This window comes from Nylanderia fulva, unplaced genomic scaffold (genome assembly GCF_048542155.1).
Source record: "Nylanderia fulva isolate GAGA-0341 unplaced genomic scaffold, ASM4854215v1 Scaffold1133, whole genome shotgun sequence".
NCBI classification, from domain to species: domain Eukaryota; kingdom Metazoa; phylum Arthropoda; class Insecta; order Hymenoptera; family Formicidae; genus Nylanderia; species Nylanderia fulva.
The window spans coordinates 5,001-21,346 of NW_028189339.1; the positions used below are offsets into that span (position 1 = coordinate 5,001).

General features: G+C 46.3%; 1 protein-coding gene and 1 pseudogene across 1 annotated transcript; both read left to right on the forward strand.

Moving 5' to 3' along the window:
• Positions 1–182: 182 nt before the first annotated feature.
• LOC146724847 (small subunit ribosomal RNA) lies at positions 183–1,363 on the forward strand (annotated as a pseudogene).
• A 10,287-nt stretch (positions 1,364–11,650) lies between these two features.
• Positions 11,651–12,326, forward strand: LOC146724848 (uncharacterized). Its single transcript, XM_085488911.1, has 2 exons — positions 11,651–12,082; positions 12,171–12,326. The coding sequence occupies exons 1-2, from the start codon at positions 11,651–11,653 to the stop codon at positions 12,324–12,326; spliced, it is 588 nt and encodes a 195-aa protein (XP_085345037.1).
• The last annotated feature ends 4,020 nt before the right edge of the window (positions 12,327–16,346 follow it).

Genomic DNA, 16,346 nt, shown 5'->3' on the forward strand with positions numbered 1-16,346 from the left:
ACAGCAGAGTGTCGCCGACCGGCTGAGCAAGACCGGCGGCAAATAAAATGGCACATACGAGCGTGTCGCGCGCGCGTCGGTGTTTCGGCATCGAACGCGCGCGCGCGCGAAAAAGAGCTAGCGACGAGTCTTCGGGCTCGCTCGCGAGTTACTCCCTTGCGAGTAACCGAACACGAAGCTCCCTGGTTGATCCTGCCAGTAGTCATATGCTTGTCTCAAAGATTAAGCCATGCATGTCTCAGTGCATGCCGAATTAAGGTGAAACCGCGAATGGCTCATTAAATCAGTTATGGTTCATTAGATTGTACCCACATTTACTTGGATAACTGTGGTAATTCTAGAGCTAATACATGCAAAACAGAGTCCCGACCAGTGATGGAAGGGACGCTTTTATTAGATCAAAACCAATCGGTGGCGGGCGGCTCGCCGTTCGTCCACCGTTTATTTTGGTGACTCTGAATAACTTTGTGCTGATCGCACGGTCCTAGCACCGGCGACGCATCTTTCAAATGTCTGCCTTATCAACTGTCGATGGTAGGTTCTGCGCCTACCATGGTTGTAACGGGTAACGGGGAATCAGGGTTCGATTCCGAAGAGGGAGCCTGAAAAACGGCTACCACATCCAAGGAAAGCAGCAGGCGCGCAAATTACCCACTACCGGCACGGGGAGGTAGTGACGAAAAATAACGATACGGGACTCATCCGAGGCCCCGTAATCGGAATGAGTACACTTTAAATCCTTTAACGAGGATCCATTGGAGGGCAAGTCTGGTGCCAGCAGCCGCGGTAATTCCAGCTCCAATAGCGTATATTAAAGTTGTTGCGGTTAAAAAGCTCGTAGTTGAATCTGTGTCGCACACCGTCGGTTCACCGCTCGCGGTGTTTAACTGGCGTGATGTGGGACGTCCTACCGGTGGGCTTAGCCTCGCGAGGGGCGGCCCAACTAATATCCCGTCGCGGTGCTCTTTACTGAGTGTCGAGTCGGGCCGGTACGTTTACTTTGAACAAATTAGAGTGCTTAAAGCAGGCTACCTTCGCCTGAATACTGCGTGCATGGAATAATGGAATAGGACCTCGGTTCTATTTTGTTGGTTTTCGGAACCCCGAGGTAATGATTAATGGGGACAGATGGGGGCATTCGTATTGCGACGTTAGAGGTGAAATTCTTGGATCGTCGCAAGACGGACAGAAGCGAAAGCATTTGCCAAAAATGTTTTCATTAATCAAGAACGAAAGTTAGAGGTTCGAAGGCGATCAGATACCGCCCTAGTTCTAACCATAAACGATGCCAGCTAGCGATCCGCCGAAGTTCCTCCGATGACTCGGCGGGCAGCTTCCGGGAAACCAGAGCTTTTGGGTTCCGGGGGAAATATGGTTGCAAAACTGAAACTTAAAGGAATTGACGGAAGGGCACCACCAGGAGTGGAGCCTGCGGCTTAATTTGACTCAACACGGGAAACCTCACCAGGCCCAGACACCGGAAGGATTGACAGATTGATAGCTCTTTCTTGATTCGGTGGGTGGTGGTGCATGGCCGTTCTTAGTTGGTGGAGCGATTTGTCTGGTTAATTCCGATAACGAACGAGACTCTAGCCTGCTAAATAGGCGTACTCTATGGTATCGCGGAACTTTTGAAAGAAAATCTGCCCGATTTTTTAGAAGAAGTGCCACTATTTGAAAGAAATAAAATGTTCTTTCAACAAGACGGTGCTTGACCACACAACGCCAGGATTGTAACAAACTACTTGAACGAGCAGTTTCCTGGACGTTGGATGGGTCGGTATGGCCCGATACGTTGGCCCGCAAGATCCCCGGACCTTAATTCTCTTGATTTCTTTTTATGGGGATACTGTAAGGAATCAATATACAAAACGCTTCCCGAGAACGTCGACGACTTAGAAACCAGATTGCGATATGTAATTTGGAATATCGAAGAGGAAGTAATGGAGAACGTCCAATTAAATTTATTTAAACGCATGCGAGCTTGCATAAGGATGGATGGTGGTCATTTTGAGCACCTATTATAAATTAATCCGCTCTTTTCAGAGCGACCAAAGTCAATCCGCTCTTTTCAGAGCGACCAATACATTTATACATGGAACATCTTGTTCGCAAAACATAATCATTTTTCTCACGTCTCGCTTAAAAAGAAAGGGCAAAACGGGCGGATAATGTTAAGTCATTAAAAAAAATGTATTATAACGTAAAAAATTATAATACGTTATAATATGCCTTTTTTAATAACATAATTATTATACGTTTTAATACATGTCTCGCGTCAATCACATGTTCGGCAACGCCGCGTGATTGTTATCGTCTAGACGTGTCGCGAAGCGTCGCGACGCGTTGCGTCATCCGTCGCCGCAGTCTGTTGTCGTGTCCTTGCCGTGTAAACAATTGTCGTCCGCATCGAGTAACGTGTGCCTTTTTACAAGTAATTTTTAATAATTAATCGGTACACTGAGAGAATTTTCTCTTAAAATTTACCCTAAAAGTTATGGTAATTGTGAGACAATACGGTATGAAAAGAATTTTATTAAAATTTCTCTGATTAATATTTATCACATTAAAAATAATATCTATCACAATAAAATATGAAATATGTGTGATTAATTTTACTAAACTGTATAGTAAAATTAATCAAACATATTTTATATTTTCTTGTGATACATATTATTATTTTTAATATAATAAATAGTAGAGAAATTCTAATAAAATTCTTTCCACATTGTTGAAGATTCGTTCTTCGGATCGAATCCTCGAGGACGATCGAATTTTCTAGAATGTTTTTTTGTTAAATTCCTTAGTGTTTACGCCAAGGAAACACGTGAAACCAACGTGTACACTCGCCGCTAATTGGCGTGTGTACATCGCCTGATTTTCTGATGGTCCAATCGAGGACCCCGATCGGCTGCCGCCCTACGCGAGCTCCGAAATTCGCGCAGCCCTCGAGTCAGTCCTCGAGAGAGCGAGCGCCGAGAAACATAAGTCTCGGTACGCGACGAACTTGTAGAAAGTGAATAAACTAATTTATAAGAGTTTTAACAAGGCTCTGTAATATAAATATAAATTTAACGTATAAGACGGGCAACAAGAGCCAAATCGCGGATGACAATGCGTTATCCTAACGAAACTAAATAATTTTCCGTTAGAATTAAATACCGGTGCACAAGGCACCAAATTTTACTTGGACACGGCCAAGATTTTAAAATATGAAATAATCTCATATTTGAGATTTAATTTCAATACCCCCTTTTTTTTTAACCCCCCTACGGAAATTAAATAAATGAATGCAAGAGAAAAATATAGATCCGAAAATCGGGGATTCCCGATTCAGCGATTTTCGGATCTATATTTTTCTCTTGCATTCATTTATTTAATTTCCGTAAGGGGGTTAAAAAAAAAAAAAAAAAAAAAAAAGGGGGGGTATTGAAATTAAATCTCAAATATGAGATTATTTCATATTTTAAAATCTTGGCCGTGTCCAAGTAAAATTTGGTGCCTTGTGCACCGGTATTTAATTCTAACGGAAAATTATTTAGTTTCGTTAGGATAACGCATTGTCATCCGCGATTTGGCTCTTGTTGCCCGTCTTATACGTTAAACTAATTTAAACCGTTTCAAAACGCGTACAATCATTTGATCACGTTAACCCGGCATCCTACAACGTTAAATCTTATACATATAAAATGGTCCTTCGAGCCGGATTTTAAAAACCGATCGAGTGATAGTGAAATCGCGAAAAGAACGGGCTCCTTTGTTTCGTACCTTATTCGAACGATTGACAATTTCTGCCTCGTGTGCCTATATCGGGGCAGTAAAGTTAAAAACGCAGTGATCCGCGGCACGAGAAATCCGCTAATTACGCGTTCTCGTTTGGAGTAGAAAGACTCCGTGTGCGGGAGTGAGACCGCGCTAAACAACAATTAGCCGTCGCGCGCGCTCCGAAACAGTCTCTCTCTCTCTCTCTCTCTCTCTCTCTCTTTCTCGTTCTCTCTCGAAGACGCGAAGAGCGAGAGAGACGGATCACCGTCGCGCGCGTTCCGAAGATCTCTCTCTCTCTCTCTCTCTCGCGCTCTCTCCAAGACGCGAAGAGCGAGAGAGACGGTATCACGCCGCGCGCTCCGAAGCTCTCTCTCTCGCTCTCTCTCTCTCTAGCTGCGGCTCTCTCGATCGCGCGCCTGCCGTCGCTCCGGCCTAAGCCGCGGCGCTCCGGCCACGTGACGGTCACGCACCCTCACGTATCCGGTGTACATCGAATTCTGCATTTGAGTAGTCAGAATTTCGTTGAAGTGTCACTTGCAGTGCAAGCGCCGCTATCACGCGCTTTGCAATTTTGCATTCGGACGGCAGTTAAACGCCGTTCGAGATTAATGACTTCACGCGTACTCCGCTATCACGCACCAGTGATTTTCTTAATTGAGTGCGGTGAACATTCGCGAGTTATCCGCAAGCGCCGCAAGCACGCGCTTTGCGTTACGATAATCGCAGTGACTCTCAATGATTAATCGTGACTTATATTGATTAACAGTGACTCTCAGTGAGCGTGCGCCGCTATCACGCGCACCGCACCGGTGAATCTTAACCAGTGTTACGTCTCGTGGGGTCGCGGCTGCGAAAATTTGAATGCAGAGCTCGGCTTTTTCCACGAGACACGATCGCTATTACGGGTACGCGAATCTATGCGATTCTCCCCGGGGATACCCGCGATCTGAGGTTATTTGCGCTGGAACTGAGGTGATCGGATTATTGCGTGGGACCTACCTGTGACTCTACTGTAATAAAGATAGCTTCGTCGATTGCTCTATGCGAAACGTCGTTGGGGTTGCGTAAGTAATCTTCGTACGTAAACTGACAAAGCTCGCACAAATCACCGATTCGCGTGAGGGTAAGTCGGAAGTTGCAGACTCCGCAATTTATTCCGATAGGTGTTCCGCCTATGATTAGAGTATGCTTCCGAATCCTTGTCCAAAGTAATTTCGAGACTCTAAGGTAAGGTGGAGTAGCATGAAATGCAGAGAGCTGCCTTAGTCTCAAAATGGATGTACCCGACACCAACTTGGCAATAGAATAAGGGTTCAAACGGTACAAAAGATTAACTTCTGGAGGAGGAGTTATACCTCTAAGGGTGAGTGGGCACATTTGTGTTTGTTGCGTAATCGAATTGATAATGCGTCATTCGCTCGTAGATCTTCGGTGAACCCGGCAGTTATCGAGAAGTTAGTAGTCGTCGGCAAAACCGTCGGTAATTGTTCAGTAAAACACTGGTAAGGTGCCAGTAAGGTGTCGATAACCCGTTGGTAAAAGAACGTTCGTCGGTATATGGTTGGTAATGTCGGTATAAGAACGTATGTTGGTATATAGTCGGTAATGTCGGTAAAAGAACGTATGTCGGTATATTGTCGATAACGTCGGTAAAAGAACGTATGTCGGTATATCGTCGGTAATGTCGGTAAAAGAACGTATGTTGGTATATTGTCGATAACGTCGGTAAAAGAACGTATGTCGGTATATCGTCGGTAATGTTGGTAAATCGAAAGTGTTCTCAATTGATTATTGTTTAAATGACTACTTTGTTGTACGGATTTACGAAGTTATTTCTTGAGACACAAGATTTTTAAGAGATTGAACTATTTGCGTTTTTCCGTGTTAGAATTCCGAGGGTGGCACCGCATGTGGTGGTCGACCCTAGTTTTATAGCCCGACCTTTTTTTTATAGCTTCCGCAGTGACGATGGAAAAGAGGAAAAAATGCGTCGGAGATTTTTCTAGAATGTTCTCTTCCACGTGGTAGAAGCGTCTCTGAATTTGCTAACACGCGCGATTCCTTAGGTTAACGTGAATTTCACTTACCTTTAGTAGCACTTTCTTGATCGTGTCGGCTCGTACTTGGAGGTAGTGCGTGCGGCGAGGGTCGTTCACTGGGATGTTTGGCGGCGGCAGGCGTCGTGGTTGGAACGTTATTGGTATGCACTTCCACTGTAGGAGTTCGTCGTTGTTATTATTTTTAATGTTGAAAATGTTCTCGTATTCAGGATCGGCCTGATATTCCACTCCGAGGAATTGAGAATATTCTTCGGTCGCTGATTCGCGATAAAGTCGGTTTAGTTTTCGTAATTGATTCTTCCTTCCTGCGCGTCGCGTCTTAGGCATATTGAATTTGATGCATCCTCTGAATGATTACTCAAATAAGGAGGGTTGATATGCGGCGGACCTCACTATCAATTCCTTATTTTGGCAAATGCTGAGAATGTTAATTCTGACTGTGATGAGCGGTGGTCCGCTCCAAACACAGTTTGAATTATTCTGAATTCAAACGCCGTATGACAAATTTAAACGCTATCGTATTTTATCACGGGAGTGGAAGTTTTGAAGAATACTGAACACTAGTTTTCACACATGAATACACTGATTTATTCGTATAGTAGTACAAAATTCGAGACTAAAACTTAGAATTAGAATTTAGATTTAGACTTAGAATTTAGAGTTAGAATATTATACTTAGAGTTAGAATTTTAGAATTAGAGTTAGGATTTAGAATTTGGACTTAGAGTTAGAATTTAGGAGTGCGACTATACTGTTCGGTGTCGCGCAGAGAACTGCCGAAATTCGGGACTGCTCTGAGGTCCTTCGTTTCGGCGGCTCGGGCCTGCGGCGGCCTGGAGAGGGGGAACTCTCCGGAGTAGGAACTCTCACCGTGGTGGGAGATCCTTAGGCGCTACGAAGCGCCACGCTTAGTTTCTAGGCGGAGTTAAGCGTCATGGCCGGCTTTGGCGCGCTTTTTAAATAGCGTTTAAGGAACTTGGAGTAAACGAAAAAATTTATACGGCCGGACGTGACACCAGTGCATTTTTTTCTCACTGACTTTTGACTCTCGCAGACCACAGTGCAAACGACAGCGCACGCCGCTATCACGCGTACGCGTCGTGCATCTCTCTGTGACTCTCTCGATCATCTTGTTGCTTTTCGACGTTTCTAAACATTTAAAAGGTGCGCGACTTGCTATTTCGACGCCGCTATCACGCGTCCGCGTCGTGCATCTCTTTGTGACTCTCTCGATCATTTTGTTGATTTTCGACGTTTTTAAACAATTAAAAGGTGCGCGACTTGCTATTTCGACGCCGCTATCACGCGTCCGCGTCGTGCATCTCTCTGTGACTCTCTCGATTATCTTGTTGATTTTTGACGTTTTAAAACATTTTAAAAGGTGCGCGACTTGCTATCTCGACGCCGCTATCACGCGTCCGTGTCGTGCATCTCTCTTTGACTCTCTCGATCATTTCGGTGATTTTCGACGTTTCTAAAGATTTAAAAAACCACGCGATTTGCAATTTCGACGCCGTTATCACGCGCCACGCAATCGCTTCGTGTGAGAAAGACAGCCGATAACGGCTTAACGTGACGGTGCGCTAACTCGCGCTCGGACTCTCTCACTCTCTCTCGCGCGTCAATCAGCGGGCGCTTCAAGTCTGCGCGCGCGCTTGAATATTTTGCTTCAGTAGCGAATAATCGATAAACGATTCAACAATCCGGCATCGATAATCATGTCGAATGCCGTGAGTGACCTGCTCATCGAGCAGGGAGCTTGTATTGACGAGATCAAACGAGATCTCGTCAACTTCAAGAAGCTGGCCAAATCAAACGTGACACTCGCCAAGACGCGAAGTAGGCTTGCCAAGTTGGAGGAGCACTGGGCCGCCTGCCGCGGCCTTCATGTCAAACTGCTTCAAAAGACGACCACAAAGCAGCAAACGACCTTGCCGTACTTCACTCTGGAAGAGTTCCTGAGAGCTGAGGATGTCTACATCGACACGGCCGATCTGCTGCAAGATACGATAAGTCGATTATCTCCTAATACAATTCCGTTTACCGATCGTAGTTCCAATTCCTCCGTTCGCGAAACAAATAATCATTGCTTCCAATTGCCACGCATCGCGCTGCCAAAGTTTTCTGGGAAATTAACCGATTGGGAAAACTTCCGAAACATTTTTGAATCTCTCGTAGTAAGTAACGACGCTCTTTCAAATTCTCAAAAATTTCATTACTTAAAAACGAGCGTAACGGGAGACGCTTCCTTGCTGATCAATAATTTAAAAATTTCCGATGCGAATTACGAATCTGCCTGGCAATTGTTAATCAATGAATACGACAATAAGCAAGCGTTAATCTATGCTCATTTACACGCGTTTATTAGTTTTCCGGTAATGAAAAGCGAGATTGTAAGCGATTTGCGAAAATTGCGCGACACAGTGTCTGCATCGTTAGCCGTATTAAAAAATCTCGATCGTCCCGTAGAACAATGGGACGACATTCTTGTTTATACAATAACGCAAAAGTTTAGCGCGAGAACACGTACCGAATGGAATTTAACGCGAATCAAACGAAATGAGCCTTCTTATCAGGAGCTTAATGAGTTTTTAACTCTCCGTATACGCGGATTGTCGGACTTTGCCGATTCAAGCAAGGACTCCGGTTCTTCGAAAAATGATAAACCGCGTTTAACGGTAAACAACGTGACTGCCTTTAAATGTATTTGTTGCTACACTACAGTGTTACGCGCGATTTCGCAGTACCCGTGTATTTTTCGCCGAAGCATTTAATTTGTAAATCGGCTCGTTGCCGTTTAGTGCGCAACGCCTGTGAGAGCGATTCTGATATAAAGCTAAAGGTGGATCCTTGATCCAACAACGCGCGAACCTTTAAGCAGCAACCCTCCCCAGTGTGGAGGTCGACCCATGCCGTTGCCAAGAGGACATTTGGATGTTCCTGAAGCGAGGGCGGTACTATCTGGACGGCCGCGATCGTATTGACCGTCTGATTTGTAGTCGCCTTAGATGCGGCTTGTGATGCAGATTCGGAGGTAGTAGCCTCGGAACTGGCCAAGTTATCGAAGGCATTTTGATTTGCCGCTGAATGCAGCAATGTGTGATGCGAGCGACGACATTGTCTGCACCGATATTTGCTTGGGCATTTCGACGGGAAATGTCCGGACTTTAAGCAGTTAAAGCAAAGTTTATGCTGGCGCGCGAGAGCAAAGCGCTGTGAAGCTGATTTCTTCGCGTAGTCTTCGCATTTCGAAACGTGATGCTCACCGGAGCAACAAATACATTTAAAGGCAGTCACGTTGTTTACCGTTAAACGCGGTTTATCATTTTTCGAAGAACCGGAGTCCTTGCTTGAATCGGCAAAGTCCGACAATCCGCGTATACGGAGAGTTAAAAACTCATTAAGCTCCTGATAAGAAGGCTTATTTCGTCACAGTTAACCCCGTGTGCTCAAGCCGACCCGAGCTTTCCTCTGACGGCTTACATTTTTTAACGCATTACTTCATACGCTGCCTCGCGGATTCAGCCCTTCGATGCGTGGCCTCATTTACAGGGTCTATTTTTTGCTGATCCTGATCCTTCAAGTCAACATCAAATTTATTTGTTGATCGGTGCTGACCTTTACGGCTCGCTTCTGAAGCGCGATGTCCGTCAAGGTCCTATTGGAACTCCGACAGCGCAATTGACCGCTCTCGGTTGGATCCTTTCCGGCCCCACAAATAGTAGCCCGACTACTACTGCTCAAGCATCTGTATTAAACTGCGTGTTGGAACAAAGCACGCACTCTTTTCTCCAGAAGTTCTGGGAAGATGAGGAGATCTCGCGGCCTGTCCCCCTCACGGAGAAGGAGGAGAGGTGCGAGGCTCATTTCATCGCCAACCACTATCGTACCCCTCAGGGACGCTATGCGGTTCGATTGCCCTTCAGGCATGATTTCCCGATAAAAATCGGTGATTCTTTGCACATTGCAACCTCGCTTTATAATAAAATGGAAGGAAAGCTACGGCTTCGTCCTGAACTTCACGCGCAGTACAACGAGTTCTTACGAGAGTATAATTCGCTCGGTCATATAAGGAAGGTGGAATTATCTGACCGCTCCGAGTTCGAGCCGGTATATATTCCTCATCATCCCGTTTTGCGCGACTCGAGTTGCACTACGAAATTGCGCGTTGTCTTCAACGCTTCGTGCAAAACGAGCAATAAGACTTCGCTTAACGATCACTTACTGATCGGTCAGAGACTGCAGCAAGACCTCTCCGCTATATTATTGCGCTGGCGTCAATGGCAATTTGTTTACACGGCGGACATTGCTCAAATATTCCGCTAAATTCTCGTGCATCCGTCTGACGCGGATTTTCAAAGAATCTTATGGCGATCGTCGGCCGATGGGCCGATTGAACACTATCGCCTTCTCACTGTAATGTACGGGCTCGCCCCCGCTCCGTACCTCGCAATAAGGGTACTGAAACAGCTTTCTCTAGATAAAGGTGACAACTATCCCGCGGCTGTTTCAATTCTCAGCGAGTCCCTCTACGTGGACGATGCGCTCTTTGGCGCGGACGATACGACTTCATTGATAGAAGCTCGTGTCCAACTAGTTGAAATTTTGCAAAAGGGAGGTTTTCAACTACGAAAGTGGGTTTCTAATGCCTCCTCTCTTCTTCAAGGACTTTCGGCTCATCAGCCGGAAGTCACCGATCACTTACTCGTAAAAGAAGATTCTCGGGCTTTCATGGCTTGCTAAAGAGGACGCGTTTAAATTCGTGATAACTCCGTTGAGATCGGTTACGCACACGAAACGTTCCGTTCTCTCGTTCACGGCAAAATTATACGACCCAATAGGATGGGCTGCTCCGGTTGTTGTAACCGCGAAAATCTTGCTACAAGAGTTATGGCTTCTCAAATGTGATTGGGACTCCCCTCTTCCAGAGGAGTTGCGCGATCGTTGGGAGAGCTACACCAACGATTTAGAATCATTAAACCGCGTCCGAATACCGCGTTGGACCGGTCGACATTCCAATAACCTCGCGTTCAAAATCCACGGGTTTGCCGACGCTTCAAACCGCGCTTACGCGGCGGTCGTTTATATTCGAGTGCTTCCTTCGCCAACAAAGTTTCAAATCACTCTGCTCGCTGCTAAAACAAAGGTCGCGCCGATCAAAACCGTAAGCATCCCGCGCTTGGAACTGAACGCTATCGTCCTCCTCAGCCGGCTAATCAAGTGGACCTGGACATCGTTGAAATTACCTCCGATTCCAATATACGGATGGACGGATTCGACCATCGCTCTCGCGTGGCTCCGTCAACATCCATCAAAATGGAGCACCTACGTGGCTAACCGCGTATCCGAAGTGCATACCTGTCTGGATTCTGTTTGTTGGAATCACGTTTCGTCTCGAGATAATCCGGCGGACTGTGCCTCGCGCGGCTTGACCGCTTCCGAGCTCGTGACTCACCCGCTATGGTGGTCCACGATGGCTTCAGAAGCCATCGACTGCGTGGCCGATTCTGAATGTCTCAGCTCCGCTCGACACTGCCACCGATCAGCAAGTGTCGGTGGAAAGAAGACGGCCTGTGACGTTCCATGTTCAAGAGGCCGAGGAATGGAAACTCCCATATAGGTTCTCCACTTGGACCAAGCTTGTCCGCGTGACTGCCTATATGAATTGCTTTATTCTTCGTGTAAAAGAAAAGAGCGCGTCTCGCTCCCAACTCTTCCCCCTTCTGAACGCCGATGAGTTTAGGAGGGCGGAAATCTTCTGGTTGCGCTATCTGTAACAGAGATTCTTCGAGCGGGAAACGCGCTCACTAAAGAATAACGGCACCATGCCGCATTTGAGCTCGTTGAGCAAATTGAGTCTTTTTCTAGAAGAGGACTCTTTACTCCGTCTTGGCGGGCGGTTGACGAATTCCGCGCTCAGCTATGACGAGCAACATCCTATAATAATTCCGAAACATCACTTATCCGATCTCTTAATTGATCGCGCTCATAAATCCACGCTCCACGGGGGGACACAGCTAGTACTCCGTGTGCTGCATCAGCAATACTGGATCATTGGAGGCCGCAGCTCAGTAAAGGCGCACATTCGAAAATGTGTAGTCTGCACTCGTCACGCGGCTAAATTGTCTTCTCAGTTCATGGGCGACCTTCCAGCCGCTCGTGTCACCCCTTCGGCGCCTTTTACTCATTGTGGGGTTGATTACGCCGGCCCACTCCACGTAATTTCATTCGTCGGCAGAGGGCAAAAGGCCAGAAAGGTATATATCGCTCTGTTTGTTTGTCTTGCTACAAGGGCGATTCACCTCGAATTAGTGGAAGATTACTCCACGCCCGGCTTTCTTGCAGCCTATCAGAAGTTCGCTAGCCGAAGAGGTCTGCCGCGTCACATGTATAGCGACAACGGCACAAATTTTCATGGAGCCAACCACGAACTTCATCGACACTTTCAATCCTTATGGAAGGATGCTGAATTGTGAAACGCACTCGCAGGCGACGGAGTGAACTGGCATTTCATTTCCTCCGCCGCTCCACATTTCGGCGGCCTTTGGGAGGCCGGAGTCAAGAGCCTTAAAACGCATCTGAGGCGCGCTGTTGGTTCCCACACACTTTCGAGGGCTGAACTCGCGACGCTTCTATGTAAAATAGAAGCGTGCCTTAACTCGCGACCAATCGCTCCGCTTAGGGACGACCCGGGTGACTTGTCGGCGCTTACCCCGGGTCACTTTCTGATTGGACGGCCCCTCGTAGCCGTTCCGGAGGAATCGGTACTCGCAATCGACCCGCGTAGGCTCTCGCGATGGCAACTAGTCCGTGCCATGCAGGAAACCGTGTGGCGTGCCTGGTCACAGGATTATTTACATTCGCTTCAACAGCGAAACAGGTGGTGCAAGCAGTCTCCTAACTTCGCAATAAGCGAATTAGTATTAGTTAAAAGTCCCGTGTTCCCTCCGAGCAAATGGGAGCTTGCCCGAGTACAGCAAATCCATCCCGGATCTGATGGACTCGTTCGAGTTGTGACCATACGCACCGCACGGTCCACATTGAAACGACCTATTGCGCAATTATGCCGACTGCCAATACGTGATAACTCTAACGCGTCCGCAACGGATGAAGCCGCTAACTTGTAAGAGTTATGTAATCTTCGAGACGACTTTCTCAGTGCGAGTCGTCTTCACCTGTATGTTTTTTGTAATCATCTTCCTCGACGATTCGCTCCCGCTTCGTTTAAGTTTATTTCGCATTCGTTCGCATACGAGGCGGGCGGTATGTTAAAGATTCGTTCTTCGGATCGAATCCTCGAGGACGATCGAATTTTCTAGAATGTTTTTTTGTTAAATTCCTTAGTGTTTACGCCAAGGAAACACGTGAAACCAACGTGTACACTCGCCGCTAATTGGCGTGTGTACATCGCCTGATTTTCTGATGGTCCAATCGAGGACCCCGATCGGCTGCCGCCCTACGCGAGCTCCGAAATTCGCGCAGCCCTCGAGTCAGTCCTCGAGAGAGCGAGCGCCGAGAAACATAAGTCTCGGTACGCGACGAACTTGTAGAAAGTGAATAAACTAATTTAAACTGTTTCAAAACGCGTACAATCATTTGATCACGTTAACCCGGCATCCTACAATGTTAAATCTTATACACACATCATAATGTCCTACGATTACCATAATTTTCTAGGTAAATTCTAAGAAAAAATTCTCTTAGATTGTGATTATGATTGTAGTGTCTTTGCCGTGTAAACTATTGCCGTCCGCATCGAGCAACGTGTGCTGTGCGCGCCGCGCGTTTTTACAAGTAATTTTTAATAATTAATCAAAACACTGAGAGAATTTTCTCTTAGAATTTACCCTAAAAGTTATGGTAATTGTAAGAGAATATGGTATGAAAAGAATTTTATTAGAATTTTTCTGATTAATAATTATCACATTCAAAATAATAATATTTATCACTGTTTAAAACTTGGAACAAAGCTGTCGAGAAAAAAAAAATATATATATATATTGTTCTGGTTCCGAGTCGAAGCCAGGGACTCAAGGCTCGACCAACGATCGACTTTGTTTGGCACCTCGAGCGGACATCGACAAGTCAACCAGCCAGCGAATCACGATTAGCCGCGCGCGTGTCACGCGCCGAGTTCATGCAAAGCTCGTGATTCCGAATCGGTTGTCTTCCCCGAGGTTAAAAAGGGAGTTCAGTTAGCCCAAAGACACAGTCGAGAGCACCCAACGATAAAACGGTATGCTTGTAACGGATCCGCGATATCCTGTCTTTCTTTGTTCTTGAAGAACGACAATCGAACTTCAATCACGTATTCAATAGTCTATCAAAAGGGTCCGAAGCGTCGGAACCAGATACAGTGTACAAATCTGATATGATACAATAAAATTACTGTTATTAAAATTAAATAAAAGGAAAAACATTGGTCCTTCGAGCCGGATTTTTCGTTGACCCGATCATACGGATAATCAAACTACGCGAGATTCGCGTTGTGAGACGGAACGGGTGAACATTGTCAGTGAGACGTCGGACTGTGACTCCTCGTTTTACAATCGAATGAGTGCAGAAGAAGAACAAAGACAGTGTCGCGTTCACTATCCAACGGGTTTTCTCTCTGGGCTCACTCACTCTGCTTGAGCGACAAGTGGAGTTATTTTCCCGTCGTGGAGTTAACTTTAACGAACATTCCCGCGGGAATCTAAATGTTGAGCTTCGCGCCTTATTCGCGAGTTCATTTACAAGGTTCAAACGCGGCGGTCTGGTGGTGGAAACAATTCGTGAACTCAAAGTCAAAATTACATCGTGTTTCGCGGAACGAAGTAAAGTATTCCGCGAAGGTGTTGCCGTCGGCGTCGATAACACGCCCGGAACATCATACACTGTGCTAATCGAGACTGGACGCGACGATTAAAAGGGAATCGTCGCGAGTTCGACGCCGTCGGCGTGGCAATTGAACGTCACGGCGTTAATTCTTCAGGCACCGGAGAAATCCGCTTGTCGATAAGAAAACATCCGCGGAAAGGTTGCCGTCGGCGCAGCGGTAACGCTCCCCGGCATATCCCGTGTATTCTTAAGCGACATAACAGTGTCGCGATTCGACCAAAAGTCGTCGCGCATTCGTTGCCGTCGGCACCGTGCTCACGAGCCCGGTACCTTCGATCAAGTCACTATTAATAGCTCATTAACGAAGAAATAATGGCAGAATTAAGAAATTTGCTCATCTCGCAAGTTGAAACAATCGACTCGATAAAGCGAGTTCTCGTTAACTTCAAGAAATTAGCGAAAGCTAATGTTACATTAGCAAAGACGCAGGGGCGTTTTGCAACGCTGGAAACGCTTTGGACTTCCTGTCGAGAGCTACACGTCAAGCTGCTGCAAGCCACAACTTCGGAGGAGCAGAAGACTGTCTCGTATTTCCTGAATGGAGACTTCCTGAGCGCCGAGGAGATCTACCACGACACGGCCGACCTCCTTTGCGATACGATAAGTCGATTCTCAATTAATCAATCTCCGTTGTTAGAACACAGTACTGATTCTTCAATTCGCGAGGGCATTCATAATCACAATTTTCAGTTGCCACAGATCTCACTTCCGAAGTTTTCGGGCAAGTTCTCCGAATGGGAGAGTTTTAAAAATACTTTCGAGTCTCTTGTCGCGAGTAATGATTCTCTCTCGAACACGCAGAAATTTCATTACCTCAAAACGAGCGTCATCAGTGACGCTGCCTCGATTATTAGTAATTTAAAGATTTCCGACGCTAATTATGAGTCCGTCTGGCAGTTGTTGATTGGCGAGTATGATGATCAACTTACGTTGATCCATACTCACATTCACGCCTTCATGTGCCTACCGACAATGAAGACGGAAAACGTCGCGGAAATGCGAAAGTTGAGAGATACCGTGTCCGCATCTCTAGCGGCTCTCACTAATCTAAAGCGGCCGGTACGCGAGTGGGATGACATTCTCGTTTACGTCATCTCTCAAAAATTTAGTTCGAAAACAAGGAGCGAATGGAATTTAAAAATTTCGTCAAGTCGCGAGCTTCCTTCGTACAAGGATATTCATGAATTCCTCACGCTTCGAATACGAGGTCTGTCGGACTTCTCCGACAATCTTAAAGTAATCGTCAATTCTAAGAGTGACAAAACGCAGTCCTCCGTTCATAATCTTTCCGCGATTAAGTGCATTTGCTGTTCCGGCAGTCATTCGGTAATGAAGTGCGAGGAATTTCGTCGGAAAAACGCGACATAGCGGCATGCCATCGCGCGACAGAATCGGGTCTGCTTCAATTGTTTGCGAGCGGGACATTTCACGCCGAAATGCTCGAGCAAAATTCGATGCGCTCATTGTCAACGCTCTCATAATACATTGTTACACAATGAGAGTGATCAAAATAAGGACACAGCGGAAAATTCCCGTTTATCGAATTCGAGCGTTAATGCGTCTACTACCACGAGTAAGACTGTCGTAGTCGGCGACGCCGCCGTCGCCAACGTGCAAACTCTCAAACCTTAGAATACCACG